Consider the following 15,634-nt stretch of genomic DNA (forward strand, 5'->3'; position numbering starts at 1 on the left):
ATGAAGGGCTCAATTTTAGCAATTTGTTCGGGGGCGCTATCGAGCCATTTTGTCACATCTGAGCAAGAGACCCAGAAAATATAAAATTTTACACCAGTCCTGATACATGTGCAAAATTTGCTCAGTTTCCGAGCACCTTTAGCCCCTCAAAAATGTGATTACTTTGTCCTAAAAATAATAAGAAGAAGAAACGGACCAATTACAATAGGGCCTTCGCCGACCTTCGGTCGGCTCGGGCCCTAATTAATATTGCCAACAATACTATGCCTCACACGGGGCACCATTAATGTTGGGGATGCAGATAGGAGCTGGTCTATTTATTAGAAAATCTTAAAGATAATTATTAATATCAATAAAATTAACAACAAAGACAAAGACAAGATGGCATCTTGTCTCAAAATGGCGACTGAGGTTGTATAGGCTACATAATAATAGGGCAGACCATGTAAATCTACCAGAATGGCTGAATCAAAGATGGCCACCGGGACATCAAACACAATGGTCTCTTTGTCTTTCGGAGCACATGTGCTCAGTAAGAACCAAGGGTTTTGTGATGTGGTAGTTTGAGACTCTGAATGTATATGTTTGTGTTTAAACCAATTCACAGGTTATGTATGTGATCTTAATATGTGGTGGATAATGTGGTGGGTTAGAAAAAAGTTAGTTAGCATGCAAGACGTTTATAAATGTGGAGCATAACTAAAGACATCAGATGTGGCAAAGCCAGTTACCCAAATATCCTGACTACAACAATATAACAACAATAAAACTCAGTGAATAGCATTAAACCCAATCACTGCACGTACAGTCAAAGACATCAAGGTTAAACAGTCTTGCTTAGCCATGTGCAATTTCTATGCTAATGCTGTGCTAAGGTAAGCCCAGTTGCTTTACCCAGTGGAAGAGAAAAGGGTTCTTTGTTAACCGGCGATTCCATCTGTTAAACATGGAGAAGCCAGGCTGGGTAAAGTTGTGGTTCCAGTCAAAAGATGCAGTCATTACTGTGTTCAGATCCAATTGTGCAGATTGGAGGGAAAGTAGTCCGGCCCTTTGTTCCTGCAGAGTTAGCAGCTTGGTGCTAACTTGCTTTGTTCCTCGCTTTGGTTTTGTCCTAGATGGATTTCAAACATAGATGTGAATAGGTCATGGATCAGTAGCCATGGTTACTGAGTCCATGGGTGGACTTAAGGACTCTGGGAAACACAGTTCTCTGTTTTTGACACCATCTTGAATGGTGAGTCCGAACAGCATCTTTGGCTAAACCAGGCTTGGTGGTTTTGAGATATACCCAACGGTACACTTCATTGCATCAGCAGTGATGTGATCTTTCAACATTGGACACCCTCTCCCAGGTGACACAGCCCACCTTTATCAGACACTATAGATCACTCCCTCTGATCCAACACCATCTGGATTGTTCAGCAGCCTATGATGTGATGCTGATGGCTCGATGATGACCAGCCAAGTCTCTACATCCAACTTCCACAATTACACAGCAAGTTTTCCATCCCTGTCTCTGACACAGCTCTAACATCTCCTGACATTAGATCCTTTTCCTTTTGTGGGACACCCACAGTAGGACACTTTTAGCTCTTAGTAATGTTGGTGCTTTCATACCGCCCATTCTACCTCCTGAATCACAGCTGCCGTCATTCTGCCGTCATCTCAGAACACCTTTAGTTAGCTGCAGATTTAAGTCCTTAAATGTTCTTAAACTTGATGTTTTTTCTCCACAGAGTTCATCAGGAGAGCTCAGAGAGCCTCGGTGGTCAGTCTGCCCAGCAGCATCAAACAGACCTGGACTCCATATTAATGGTGTGTACATGTACAAACACACATTTCACTATTAACTACATCAACCACACATTAAATGCTAAACTACCATTCAGGTCCCAACAGTCTCCATGCTGCTCTGTTCAGACCAGCAGGCCTTCAGACTGACAGATGAATCACATGTTGTGTTCTTTAAATTAAATGTTCAGTTTTTCTTTCTGTTCCAGCTGCTGGAGAACAACATCGTCACTTTTGTGAAAAACGAGTTGACGAACATCCAGAAGGTTCTGAGTCCAGATTACCCAGAATGCTTAGAGAGTCAGAGGGAGGATGAGGAGGTGTTGGACGGTGAGGATGAGGAGCAGAGGAGGAGCAGCAGAGAGGAGTTTCTGAAGATCACACTGAACTTCCTGAGGAGAATGAAGCAGGAGGATCTGGCTGACAGTCTGCAGAGCAGTAAGAGGATTTTAACAGATTTAACATGATGGAAAGAGGAAATGGAGACAACATGGGAGAAGTTTACATTTAAAACTCTGCTGTTAATATGCTGCACACATCTTCATCAGATCGGAGGCTGGACTCACTGGTTTCATTTCTTGTTTGTTTATTCAGGAACTGTTGCTGCAGTGCGTCGACATAAACTCAAGTCCAACCTGAAGAAGAAGTTCCAGTGTGTGTTTGAGGGGATCGCTAAAGCAGGAAACCCAACCCTTCTGAATCAGATCTACACAGAGCTCTACATCACAGAGGGAGGGACTGAAGATGAACACGAGGTCAGGCAGATTGAAACAGCATCCAGGAAACCAGACAGACCAGAAACAACAATCAGACAAGAAGACATCTTTAAAGCCTCACCTGGAAGAGATGAACCAATCAGAACAGTGATGACAAAGGGAGTGGCTGGCATCGGGAAAACAGTCTTAACACAGAAGTTCACTCTGGACTGGGCTGAAGACAAAGCCAACCAGGACATCCAGTTCATATTTCCATTCACTTTCAGAGAGCTGAATGTGCTGAAAGAGAAGAAGTACAGCTTGGTGGAACTTGTTCATCACTTCTTTACTGAAACCAAAGAAGCAGGAATCTGCAGGTTTGAAGAGTTCCTGGTTGTGTTAATCTTTGATGGTCTGGATGAGTGTCGACTTCCTCTGGACTTCCACAACAACAAGATCCTGACTGATGTTACAGAGTCCACCTCAGTGGATGTGCTGCTGACAAACCTCATCAGGGGGAAACTGCTTCCCTCTGCTCGCCTCTGGATAACCACACGACCTGCAGCAGCCAACCAGATCCCTCCTGAGTGTGTTGACATGGTGACAGAGGTCAGAGGGTTCACAAACCCACAGAAGGAGGATTACTTCAGGAAGAGATCCAGAGATGAGGAGCAGACCAGCACAATCATCTCCCACATCAAGACATCACGAAGCCTCCACATCATGTGCCACATCCCGGTCTTCTGCTGGATCACTGCTACAGTTCTGGAGGAGGTGTTGAAGACCAGAGAGGAAGGAGAGCTGCCCAAGACCCTGACTGAGATGTACATCCACTTCCTGGTGGTTCAGTCCAAAGTGAAGAACATCAAGTATGATGGAGGAGCTGAGACAGATCCACACTGGAGTCCACAAAGCAGGAAGATGATTGAGTCTCTGGGAAAACTGGCCTTTGATCAGCTGCAGAAAGGCAACCTGATCTTCTATGAATCCGACCTGACAGAGTGTGGCATCGATATCAGAGCAGCCTCAGTGTACTCAGGAGTGTTCACACAGATCTTTAAAGAGGAGAGAAGACTGTACCAGGACATGGTGTTCTGCTTTGTCCATCTGAGTGTTCAGGAGTTTCTGGCTGCTCTTCATGTCCATTTGACATTCATCAACTCTGATGTCAATCTGATATTACAGAAACAAAAAACGTCCCAGTGGTCCAAAGTCTTCAAAGACAAACCTAAACCAACACATCTCTACCAGAGTGCTGTGGACAAGGCCTTACAGAGTCCAAATGGACACCTGGACTTGTTCCTCCGCTTCCTCCTGGGTCTTTCCCTAGAGACCAATCAGATTCTCCTACGAGGTCTGCTGACACAGACAGGAAGTAGCTCACAAACCAATCAGGAAACAGTCCAGTACATCAAGAAGAAGATCAGTGAGAACTCCTCTGCAGAGAAAAGCATCAATCTGTTCCACTGTCTGAATGAACTGAATGATCGTTCTCTGGTGGAGGAGATCCAACAATCCCTGAGATCAGGAAGTCTCTCCAGAATTAAACCATCTCCTTCTCAGTGGTCAGCTCTGGGCTTCATCTTACTGTCATCAGGAGAAGATCTGGACGTGTTTGACCTGAAGAAATACTCTGCTTCAGAGGAGGTTCTTCTGAGGCTGCTGCCGGTGGTCAAAGCCTCCAACAAAGCTTTGTACGTGGACACATAACTATTCACATTAAATGTTGTTTTTCTTTATTCAGAAACAACAACAACCATTGCTTGTAATTGTTTCTTATGTATTGCTGATTCTTCTTCAGACTGAGTGGCTGTAACCTCTCAGAGAGAAGCTGTGAAGCTCTGTCCTCAATTCTCAGCTCCCAGTCCTCTAGTCTGAGAGACCTGGACCTGAGTAACAACACCCTGCAGGATTTAGGAGTGAAACTGTTGTCTGCTGGACTGAAGAGTCCCCACTGTACACTGGAAACTCTCAGGTAGGTGTTCAGCTATTTGTTAAAGTTTACCCAACAAGCTGTTATATACTTTTTATATTTAAAATGTGAATTGATGGACTAAAAATCATCTTCAGGCTGAGAGGCTGTACATTGTCAGATAGGAGCTGTGAAGCTCTGTCCTCAGTTCTCAACTCCCATTCCTCTAGTCTGAGAGAGCTGGACCTCACATGGGACAGTGACTCACTCCCAACACTAAAGGACTACTACACCACGTTCTTGTAGCGTGCTATGGCCTCAGTCTTGAAGGTGCCCCAGTGTTCACTGGAGGTCACAGATAAATTCAGCCTTCAGAACATCCTCATCCCCAAGAGAGAGAGATGCAATACTGAAGCCATCAGGAGACCATCCACCCCCCGGCTACCTCTATATCGTGTTGCTGACCACAACTCCAAGCAGCCTCCTCCACAACTGAACTAATTTCAATTTGAAGAGTTTACACTGTGTGTTTGTGTGTGTTTAGTCTGTCAGGCTGTCTGATCACAGAGGAAGGCTGTTCTTCTCTGGCCTCAGCTCTGAGCTCCAACCCCTCCCATCTGAGAGAGCTGGACCTGAGCTACAATAATCCAGGAGATTCAGGAGGGAAGCTGCTGTCTGCTGGACTGGAGGATCCACACTGGAGATTGGACACTCTCAGGTATGGACAGACAACATACTGGACTCTCTCAGGTGTGGACAGATGGACAGACAGAAAGACAACAGCAGCTCTCACACTGTCTCTCAATCCCTAACTGAGGAACTCTGGTTCATGTTTAATGGAGGATATGAGTGAAGCTGTATGAAGTTGATTGTGACTGTGTTTCCTCCTGCAGGATGGACCATGGTGGACAGCAGAGACTGAGACCTGGTCTGAGGAAATGTGAGTGTGTTTTAAGTTTGATTTATTTATTTTATGTCAAAAGGCTAGTTTTCAACTGTTGTCCGTCAGCCTGATGTTAAATTAGCCTTTAAAGCACAACACATGTAAAATTACAGCCGGAAGCGGCAGTTCGTAGGTTCAATCTTTTTTCGCTCAACAGAGGGAAGCACTTGAACTGCCAAAATCAAAGCCGCGAGCAGCAGTGATCGGGTTTTTGGCTTCACAAAGGAAAGCAAAGTCATTTCACCTTGTTTAATTCTGTATAAAGAAGGAGTGAGACCAATCACTACCTTGTTTCATCATTACAATGTATGCAGCCTTTCTGTACTGGTACACTCAACATCCCGCCAGTCATATTTCTTGGCATTTTGGGGATGTTTCAACAGGTTCATTAAAAATATCCATCAAGTTTGGTGATCCCGGGACGATCTCCCATTGATTTGTGGTGAAATTTGCGCCAGGCCCATGCAAATCTTTGGAACTTGTGGTGCCCCCTATGGAGTAATTTCTAAATAGTTTTACACACGTGGTTCAAAATTGTTATAAAACATCCTGTGGGTTTGGTATTGATTGGACAAACAAATTATGATAGTAAGCTCCCCCTAGTGGTCGATTTGAATTAAACTTCCAGGGGATGTTTAAAATACTCTTGTGAACATATCCTGCAAGTTTTGAGAGGATGGGCCCAACAGTTGTGGAATAAGATCTATTGATGTGTTAAGCCACGCCCATTTAAAGTTCTTTGGTCAATATCTTCAAAACGCATATCAACAAGTTTTGGATAACTTTGGATAAGCTTGGTCCAATAATGATCCACAAAAAGTTTGGTAGCAATCGAAAGTAGAGTTTAGGAGGAGATGTCAAAAATATGTTTTTCAAAAAATTCAAAATGGTGGGAAATTTAGTGATGAAAAGCTAGGGCCTCTTGAGGCTTTTCTGTAGATCACAGTCAGCAGCATACATGTATCAAATTTCAAGTCAATCAGACTTTTGGTGTGAGGGGGCTGGCCTTGAAAATGTTGTAGCGCCATCATGTGGCCAATTGGGATCATATTTTATGTGAAGTATTATGACATCATGTGCAGTTATGGTACCAAGTTTTATGTCTCTAGCTCGTTCCAGCTCACAGCAAATTGAGCAAAGGCATAATTTAGCATATTATGCTAAATAGGCCACGCCCACATGCACCGATCAATATGACACTATAGATCTTGGTTAATACTTTCCCCTGTCCACTACATCTGGAGGTATAATTTTTTGATATTTTTGGCGCCCCCTACAGGTCGAGCAGAAAATGCTTTAGTACACCTCTTCCCAAACACGTACTGAAAACATCTACCAAGATTTATGATGATTGGATTAATGGCCAATGAATTATGGCCAATTTCCTACTAAGCTCCGCCCATAGAAAAGTTTGTTGATCAACAGCTTCAAAACATAATGACATGTCAACAAACTTTTGAAAAGTTTTGATCCATTTCATCCAATAATTATCCACAGCAAATGTGGTAGAAATCGGACGTACGTTTTAGGAGGAGATGTCAAAAATGTGTTTTTCAAAAAATTCAAAATGGCAGAAAATCTAGATAGGCGGACTTTAGTGGTCCAAGAGGCTTTTTTTTTTTAGCATATGGAGATGGACATGTCTGTCAAACTTCAAGTCAATCGGACTTACGGTGTGAGGGGCGTGGCCTTTCCAAAATCACGTGTTTGGGAGTTAATTACAGCGCCACCATGTGGTCGATTAAAGTCATATTTCTTGTGAAGCACTTGCACAAGATTTCCAGTTATTTGGCCTGTTTGATGTTTCTAACTCATTCCAGCTGACGGGAATTTGAGCCGCTGTGGCAGACAACGAATAATAATGACAAACCGGCACAAACTCAATAGGGTTCTGTCCCTTCGGGGCTCGAACCCCAATTAGATCCAGAGAAAGCAGAACATGAACCGCTGAACAAGATAAAAAGTTTAGAGGAGTAAGGCATCATCATATCCACTTTATTCCTAGCCCCAATGATGCCTTGCGTGAATTATGGGCGCAACTGCTGGTGCGTCACTTCACTGAACCGGAACCGCCGTTTTCCATGGTAAAGCTACGAAAATCGTCTCTCCTAGGGCGATTGTATTAAAAATCTAGTAAAACGTGTGAACACCACCTATTACAGCTCGGACAGGATAATGTGATCATAGCTCAGCCTTCTACTATGGAGGGATGGAGGACGACCTGAAGAAGTGGCCTCAGATAACCTACACTAGCATATTTAGCTACGTTATTGACTCCGTTGCTACAGACGGTGAAGAGATGAACAATCTGAAAAGCTCTGAGGCAGATCAGTACTTCCACAGTAACAAGGTTTAGCTTTTTCCTACACAGATAACCGTGCTTAAACTATCTGTAGTCTAATGCTGCCCTGCACTCCGTCTCATAAACTGCCTTACATTATAAACTGTACAGAAAGTAGTTAAAGTAACTGGCTGTCATTAAACCAACGCTACAATGCTGAGTCCTCCCTACACATGACATCATAGCTGATGTCCTCCTGGCTCTGCTGTCAGTCCTTTAAGGACCTGACGTCTCTTCTCCGCTGCTCTTTATAGCCCAACCACAAAGTAGGATACGAGTTTTCCTCTGTTAGCTTTTTTTTTTCTTTTTCTTTTCGCAAGGACATTTTAGAAAATGCTAATTTAACGAAAGTTAAATATTTGTTAAAAAAATAAAGCAGGATATGCTAAATTGACGGCAAATTACTTTTCAAAAGAAGCGCCGTTGGCGGTTAGCCACTATGGTTAGCCTCTATGGGACTAACTAGCTTACTGCTACTTTCGCTACCTCATCGGAAGTTACGCACATAATCATTTCTTCAGTAACGCCCCCGAGAATAAGGAGGATAACATGCAGACAATTAATGCAACACAATGTCCAGCAGACATCAGCACAGTCAGTTGAAACATGACAACATAGAATCACATCATGTTACAGAAGTAAAACCCAGCGGAGGGTAGAGGACTGAACATATTCACTCAAGTAAAAGTACAATTACTCAACAGCTGTATTGTGTCGTCTTCTCTCCATCAGATGTCTGTGAACTGGAACTGGACACAAACACAGTAAACAGAAACCTCAAACTGTCTGACAACAACAGGGAGGTGACATATGTGAAGGAGGATCAGTCATATCCTGATCATCCACGCAGATTTATCTACTGGAATCAGCTGCTGTGTAGAACTGGTCTGACTGGTCGCTGCTACTGGGAGGTCGAATGGAGAGGAGTGGTTGATATATCAGTGAGTTACAGAGGAATCAGCAGGAGAGGAGACGGAGAACACAGTGTGTTTGGAAGGAATGATCAGTCCTGGAGTCTGAGGTGCTCTGATGACGGTTACTATGTCTGGCACAATAAGAGAGAAACACCCATCTCCTCCTCCTCCTCCTCCTCCTCTTCCTCCTCCTCCTCCTCTGGTAGAGTAGCAGTGTATGTGGACTGTCCTGCTGGCACTCTGTCCTTCTACAGAGTCTCCTCTGACACCCTGATCCACCTCCACACCTTCAGCACCACATTCACTGAACCTCTTTATCCTGGGTTTGGGGTCTGGTCTTATGGTTCCTCAGTGTCTCTGTGTCCTCTGCAGGTCTGAGTGTCTCTGTGTCCTCTGCAGGTCTGAGTGTCTCTTTGTCCTCTGCAGGTCTGAGTGTCTCTTTGTCCTCTGCAGGTCTGAGTGTCTCTGTGTCCTCTGCAGGTCTGAGTGTCTCTGTGTCCTCTGCAGGTCTGAGTGTCTCTGTGTCCTCTGCAGGTCTGAGTGTCCCTGTGTCCTCTGCAGGTCTGAGTGTCTCTTTGTCCTCTGCAGGTCTGAGTGTCTCCTGTGGACTGAAGTCAAAGTTCAGTGTGTTCACCATCACACTCACTCAAACCCAAATCCTTCATGTGTCATCTGTTGATCATCAACATTCATCATGAACTCTTGTCTCTCTTGAATCATCCTGTAATGTAATGAATGGAATACAGTCATATATTCAATATTTCATCTTTCTAATGTTTCTAAATGCTTTTAATAAAATCTGTAGTTTTCTTTGGTTCATTTGATCACTTTCATCATTTCTCTCTTTACTGAGACATTGGACATCATCATCTTTTAGCCTCAGGTGTTCTGCATCAGGGAACTAATGAATGAACATGTTGTGGACTCTGGAGAGGGAGGAAGTCCAGCCCCCATCCAGGACTCTGGTTCCAGATCTGCTGCTATGTGTAGAGGTCCTACTTTTTACTGTAGAGTTGATCTAAATGTGATGTAATGTGGTGAATAGCTGCAGGTTGAGTTAGCTACGAGCTAATTTTACTACAAAATAAAACAAGCTAGCTGGTTAGCTTTCTTTCCTTCTTATCTTACCTTGTCTCTGTGTTCCCTCGAAGGTCGGCTCTGTCACAGATGAACAATGACGTGAAGTCGCAAGTTACACAGACGCAGCGACGCGGTTCTGGTTTTGGTTTGAGGTTTATTAGTTTTGACTCATTCATTCATCCCACACACACTGACCTGTTTGTCCAGGCGGGGGTTTGATCCCACATCTCCATGTTGAAGGGCAGCGTCCTTCTCCACTGGACCATCATCAGGACACAAACCATTTAGTTTTAAACAACTAAACCATCTCCCGCTGACAAAAAAACTCTGCCATCAGTGTATGAATGTGTGTGTGAATGGGTGAATACTGACATGTAGTGTAAAGCGCTTTGAGTGGTCGGAAGACTAGAAAAGCGCTATATAAGTCCAAGTCCATTTACCATTTACCAAAGACGACATCTTTGACTTGGAACCACAACTTCAACACATGGAATTACAAACCCTTTTCTTCCATGGATCGGTAACGTACTGGGCTTACCTTAGCAGTAGCAATTACACATGGCTGAGCAAGACTGTTCAACTTTGATTTCTAGAATGTACTTGTATTGATTTGGTTTAATGTTATTCATTGAGTTTGACTGTTGTGATATTATTTGTAGTTAAGATATTCGGGTAGCTGGCTTCGCCACATCTGATGTGTTTAGTTTATGCTTCACATAGACAAGGTCTTGCATGCAAACTAACCATCTTTTCTAACCCACTGCATTATCTGACACATAAAGATCAAATACATAAACTGTGAATTAGTTAAACATAAACATACAGCTTCAGATAATCTTAACCCCCACATCACCCCCCTCTCTGTCCTTCCTGAGCACATGTGTTCCGAAGAACAAAGAGGCCATGTGGTGACATGTTGGCGGCCATCTTTGATCCCGCCATCTTTGTAGTTTTACAGTGCTCGCCCCTTTTGTCTGTAGGCAGACATCTTGAGACAAGAAGCCATCTTGTCTCTCTCCCTCTCTCTCTCTCTCTCTCACACACACACACACACTCACACACACTCACACACACACGCACATGCTCACACACTTTGTTTGGTTTGTTTAGTTTAGTTATTTAGTTAGATTAATACTGTGTTTTAAACCTTTATTATCTTGTAAATAAATGTTTGTGGAATATACATGCTGGTCTGTTTAATGTTGTACAAGAGTGAATAATGCCAACCTCTGCTGTGTCAAGAACTCCGATATCCTTCAATCTTTACTATCTATTTTGGTTATAGTTATTAATTTAATTATTAATCAACGTTCCAAATTGATAGTTTAGTATATATAATGAGACTATATTAGCGTTTTGGTCATTGGTCCCTGATTCCAGGGTGGTGCCCCGTTTATTATTAATGTTTATTGATCATTTTTATTAATATTAATAATTCTATTATTATTTATGAATTAATTTGCTAATAACCAAACCTGTTACTGCCAAATCCCTACATTTTGGTGCCCCATGTGAGGCATAGTATTATTGTTGGCAAATTATTCATAATTGTGCAATATTAATTTTCAGCATAGATTTTGGTCAAAAACAAAAAATTCATATTCCACTTCTAAACAAACCAAAAGTGTTTACATTCTACACCACTAGTCTTCCACAGGAGTAGAAGTCCAGCTGTACTTTTAAACAAGTACAATGTGGTGAGAATTGTTATTTGAGAGAGTTTGATTATTAACACTTTAAGCCTTTATAGTGTTAATTTTAATAACTTGCTTTTGCTGCTAATTCAAGTTAACCTACGCTGTAGAATTTGAAAGGACTTTGGTTCAGCATTTGAATACCAAGTATTCAATGCAATCTGGTCTAGTTGTCATATTTGCTGTAATCTAAGTGTTCCTTTAATGACACAGCGTGCCACCGGCCCTGTGTAACATAGAGAGCTTGTACCTGGCTGTGTAACTGCCAAGCATTCCAGCCTGAGTGGATTAAATAGAGCCACAGTGTGCTACCAGCCCTGTGATATAGAGTTTGCACCTAGCTGTTACTTCCACGTGTTCCAGCTAGAGTCACTTTTAAGAAACGTCATCACAACTGTTACTGCCCTGCATCTCAGTTAGTGCATGTTGTAAGTGTAAGCAAACTTCTTTTGTAAACGTGTGTTTACTTTACTGGCCCCTTTTGTTTGATGCCACACTAGTTGGTCCTGTAGCTACCACTCCTCCACAGGGAGCTACCCCCCATAGTGTAGGCCAGTGCATTGTTGTTAGGCTAGTGTACCTCCCAAACTACACTACAAGGTGTCTGCCAACGCAACACCATAGCCAACAACATAGTTTTGTTTTGTACTAGACATCCTGTTTAGTTTCACCCTCCATTCCAGGTATAGCTATGGAGAACCCCTGTGTAGAGCTTTTTATTTCTTCCCTAGCACAGAGCCTAAACCCTGTCTGCCCTGAACTCATCAGTAGGTTGAGTTTCAGTGAGTGCAAGAAAGAAATAGAATCGCTCCTCACAGACAGGTGTGATGCGCAGACCGCATCCAAAGACTCATTGTTGAAATGCTTACTTCTGATTTTCCACAGGCAAACTAGTCTTGCCATTCAAAGTAAAGCACCCTGGAAAAGGAGATAGATAGCCTAAGAACGCAAAGTGCTTGTCTCCTCCATGAAGTTCAGACAGCTAATAAGAAAGCCATGCGTTACTTAGAAGACCTGCATTCAGCAGAGTTAGCTCTTTGTCAACACAAAGAAAAATTGTTAGGGCTTAGATTAGAACATCTCGCCCCACCACAGTCTGTCAGTCACTGTGATTCTGGCTACTCAGATTCACACTCCTCACTTGATGAGAGGTTAACTCCCTCTCCACTCAGAAGTGAATGATTTCCAACCGACTCAAAGTCCTTTGGGAATGAAGTCAGCTCCTCAACCTCCACTGAGAGAAAGAGTGAACAGCTACCTCACTACTTATTGTTCTGAAACTGACAGTGAATACACATGTAGTTTATTTTCAAAAAGATGCCCCATGTTGTTCTCAGCTACTGAGAAATGACACCTTCATCTGTGCTCCTCCCTCCAAAGGTTCAGCCTGTTCAGCCTCCTTTCCACTCTGTCACAAGGGTGACGACAGCTGTTCAGCCTCTGCTTCTCAGCCAGGGAGAACTTTAGCATGTGATGCACCAGTGCATTGTAATGCTAATTTAGTCTCGCCTTCAACAGAAAGGATCCCACAGGGTCACCGCCATGAAGTGCTTGAGTTCATAGCTAAAGAAATTGAATGTTTTGATCCAGACAACTGTGATCATCACATTGATGACTATTTTAGGGAATTAGATCACAATCTAATTGACTTGCCACAAGCCACCCAAAGGAAGAAAGTTAAACTTGTGTGGAAAACCAGCTCTAAAGCTGTGCACAAGTTTATACAGTCACAACCTCCCAGTGTCAGAAATTACGATAGTGAGCTCCGTCATGCACTGATAGAAGAATTCTCTTCTACTGCTGACGAGACCTCAGTGATGTTTGCAGCCCTTCAAATTAATCATTCACGTAGTGAGAATCCTAGAGATTACTACAAATGTTTAAGGCATGCATACTTCCAAGGTAAGAATGCACCAGGCTTTGAAGAAAACACCATCTTCAAGTCCTTGTTTTTGCAGAACCTACACCCATGTGTACGCACTCACGTGGTACTCTTGACGCATCAGGGTAACCCCTCACTGTGTGAGATAAGGAAGATGACAGATAGCTTGGGAATCTCTGGGTCATCTCCACAAAGGGTTGTAAACCAACTGAACCCACCAGCTCAAACACTGACGTGTCAATCAGATCTGCCACCTCAAAAGACCACCTTAACAACAGGTCGAAGGGGGGTCACAAAAGGCTGCATAAGGACACTGAGCGTAACCGCCATGTCCCCCAGTTGCGTAGAGATAGGCATTCACACAACAGAAGTGTTAGAAAGCCATACTCTGAAATTCTGTCCCAGAATTGGCGTGACCGGTCTGACAATGACCACAGCATCTCTGACCAGACTCTGAACAAGATTCAGAACATGGACATAATCTAGCAGACAGTGATAGCTACTCTGAGTGCCTCTCTGCCTATGGCTACCTGGAGCATTACAGCCCTGAGCCACGAGTTAAGCACGAGAGATCCAGAGTTATCTTCCCACGGTACTAGCTAACACCTAGTTAACAGTGAGACAAACGCTAGATCACGGTGCCTTAATTTTCCTTTCCTCTTTTGCAGTTACTAGGGCAAGCTTGAGTTTGTTAGCAACAGCAAAAACTCAACTCAGACACCACTGTCCAACTTTACAAGTACACTTGGACCAACTCCTTGGTAGTATCTTGTTTAGAAATCACTAGTGCACAACACTAGCTTAGGACACCACATTATGACTGTACAGAACCAGTCATACACCTGTCCGCATTGTTTTAGGTGACACTCTCCGCATCTCACCTTAACAACTTAACACCTCTAACATTCCTGTTCTTCACTAACCCAATAGCTAACAGAGAAACACTAGTTATGTATTTTATACAATGCTGTTGTTGTTTATCTGGTTTGATTTGTAACTTAGGAACTGTTCTTGCTTAGCCAAGATAGATAGTTTTAACCAATGCCCAGTTGGTTAATGAACTGCCCAGATGTTACAAAATTGAATGAACTGTTGAATGAACTTTTTTTCAATCATGGACTTAACAACTTCCAGGTTGTTTCCAAGGACCTGTGAACTGCTCAACCTTCTGCTTTGCTCTTGAAGGATGTTACACATCTTAAGACCAAAAGGGGGGATGTAGGGACCCACCAATTTGACTGGTGGCAAGTGACCACCTGAACTCAGTAACATGATCCTTGACCCATGGACTCAGCTCAGCTCAGTAGCCATTGGCTGAGGACTCAGCTCAGTAGCCATTGGCCAAAAATGAAAAAAAAGTTTGAAAAATGTTGTAAAACAAAAGTCTAAACAATGTCTGAAAAAGGTAAAAAAAAAAGAAGAAAAAAAATTCTGAAAAAATATCCGTAAAAAGAAAGATTGAAAAATGTCTAAAAACAAAGTTTGAAAAATGTTGTAAAACAAAAATCTAAACATTGTCTGAAACAGATAAAAACAAAGTCTGAAAAAAAAGTTTGAAAAATGTTGTAGAACAAAAGTCTAAACAATGTCTGAAAAAGGTGAAAAAAGAAGAAAAAAAAGTCGGAAAAAATGTCCGTAAAAACAAAGTCTGAAAAAATGTCTGAAAAAAAAGTCTGAAAAAAAAGTCTGAAAAAAAAGTTTGAAAAATGTTGTATAACAAAAGTCTAAACAATGTCTGAAAAAGGTAAAAAAAAAAAGAAAAAAAAAGAGTCTGAAAAATGTCTGAAAAACAAGTCTGAAAAATGTTGGAAAACTAAAGTCTAAACAAAGTCTGAAAAAGGTAAAAAAAAAAAAAAAAAAAAGTCTGAAAAAAAAGTTTGAAAAATGTTGTAGAACAAAAGTCTAAACAATGTCTGAAAAAGGTGAAAAAAGAAGAAAAAAAAGTCGGAAAAAATGTCCGTAAAAACAAAGTCTGAAAAAATGTCTGAAAAAAAAGTCTGAAAAAAAAGTTTGAAAAATGTTGTATAACAAAAGTCTAAACAATGTCTGAAAAAGGTAAAAAAAGAAGAAAAAAAAGTCTGAAAAAATGTCCGTAAAAAAAAGTCTGAAAAAAATGTCTGAAAAATAAGTTGGAAAAAAAAGTTGGAAAAATGTTGTAAAACAAAAGTCTAAACAATGTCTGAAAAAGGTAAAAAAAGAAGAAAAAAAAGTCTGAAAAAATGTCCGTAAAAAAAAGTCTGAAAAAAATGTCTGAAAAATAAGTTGGAAAAAAAAGTTGGAAAAATGTTGCAAAACAAAAGTCTAAACAATGTCTGAAAAAGGTAAAAAAAAAAGAAGAAAAAAAAGAGTCTGAAAAATGTCTGAAAAACAAGTCTTAAAAAT

The 15,634-nt window shown here is 41.9% G+C and overlaps 1 protein-coding gene across 2 annotated transcripts in view; it reads left to right on the forward strand.

Moving 5' to 3' along the window:
* Positions 1–15,634, forward strand: part of LOC141771036 (protein NLRC3-like) — a 108,254-nt gene that overhangs the window by 35,826 nt on the left and 56,794 nt on the right. Inside the window, exons 5-11 of one of the 2 annotated variants that reach the window (XM_074640918.1) lie at positions 1,737–1,815; positions 2,001–2,229; positions 2,386–4,180; positions 4,288–4,461; positions 4,943–5,116; positions 5,292–5,338; positions 8,415–9,083. The exons of the other annotated variant lie outside the window; for it this stretch is intronic. Of the exons in view, the coding sequence (XP_074497019.1) occupies positions 1,737–1,815; positions 2,001–2,229; positions 2,386–4,180; positions 4,288–4,461; positions 4,943–5,116; positions 5,292–5,338; positions 8,415–8,974 (3,058 nt within the window). The 3' untranslated portion in view covers positions 8,975–9,083. Of the gene's footprint in view, positions 1–1,736; positions 1,816–2,000; positions 2,230–2,385; positions 4,181–4,287; positions 4,462–4,942; positions 5,117–5,291; positions 5,339–8,414; positions 9,084–15,634 lie in introns of those variants that run through there. 2 annotated transcript variants of the gene reach the window in all.

The sequence above is a fragment of the Sebastes fasciatus genome, chromosome 7 (genome assembly GCF_043250625.1).
Source record: "Sebastes fasciatus isolate fSebFas1 chromosome 7, fSebFas1.pri, whole genome shotgun sequence".
In the NCBI taxonomy this organism is placed as follows: domain Eukaryota; kingdom Metazoa; phylum Chordata; class Actinopteri; order Perciformes; family Sebastidae; genus Sebastes; species Sebastes fasciatus.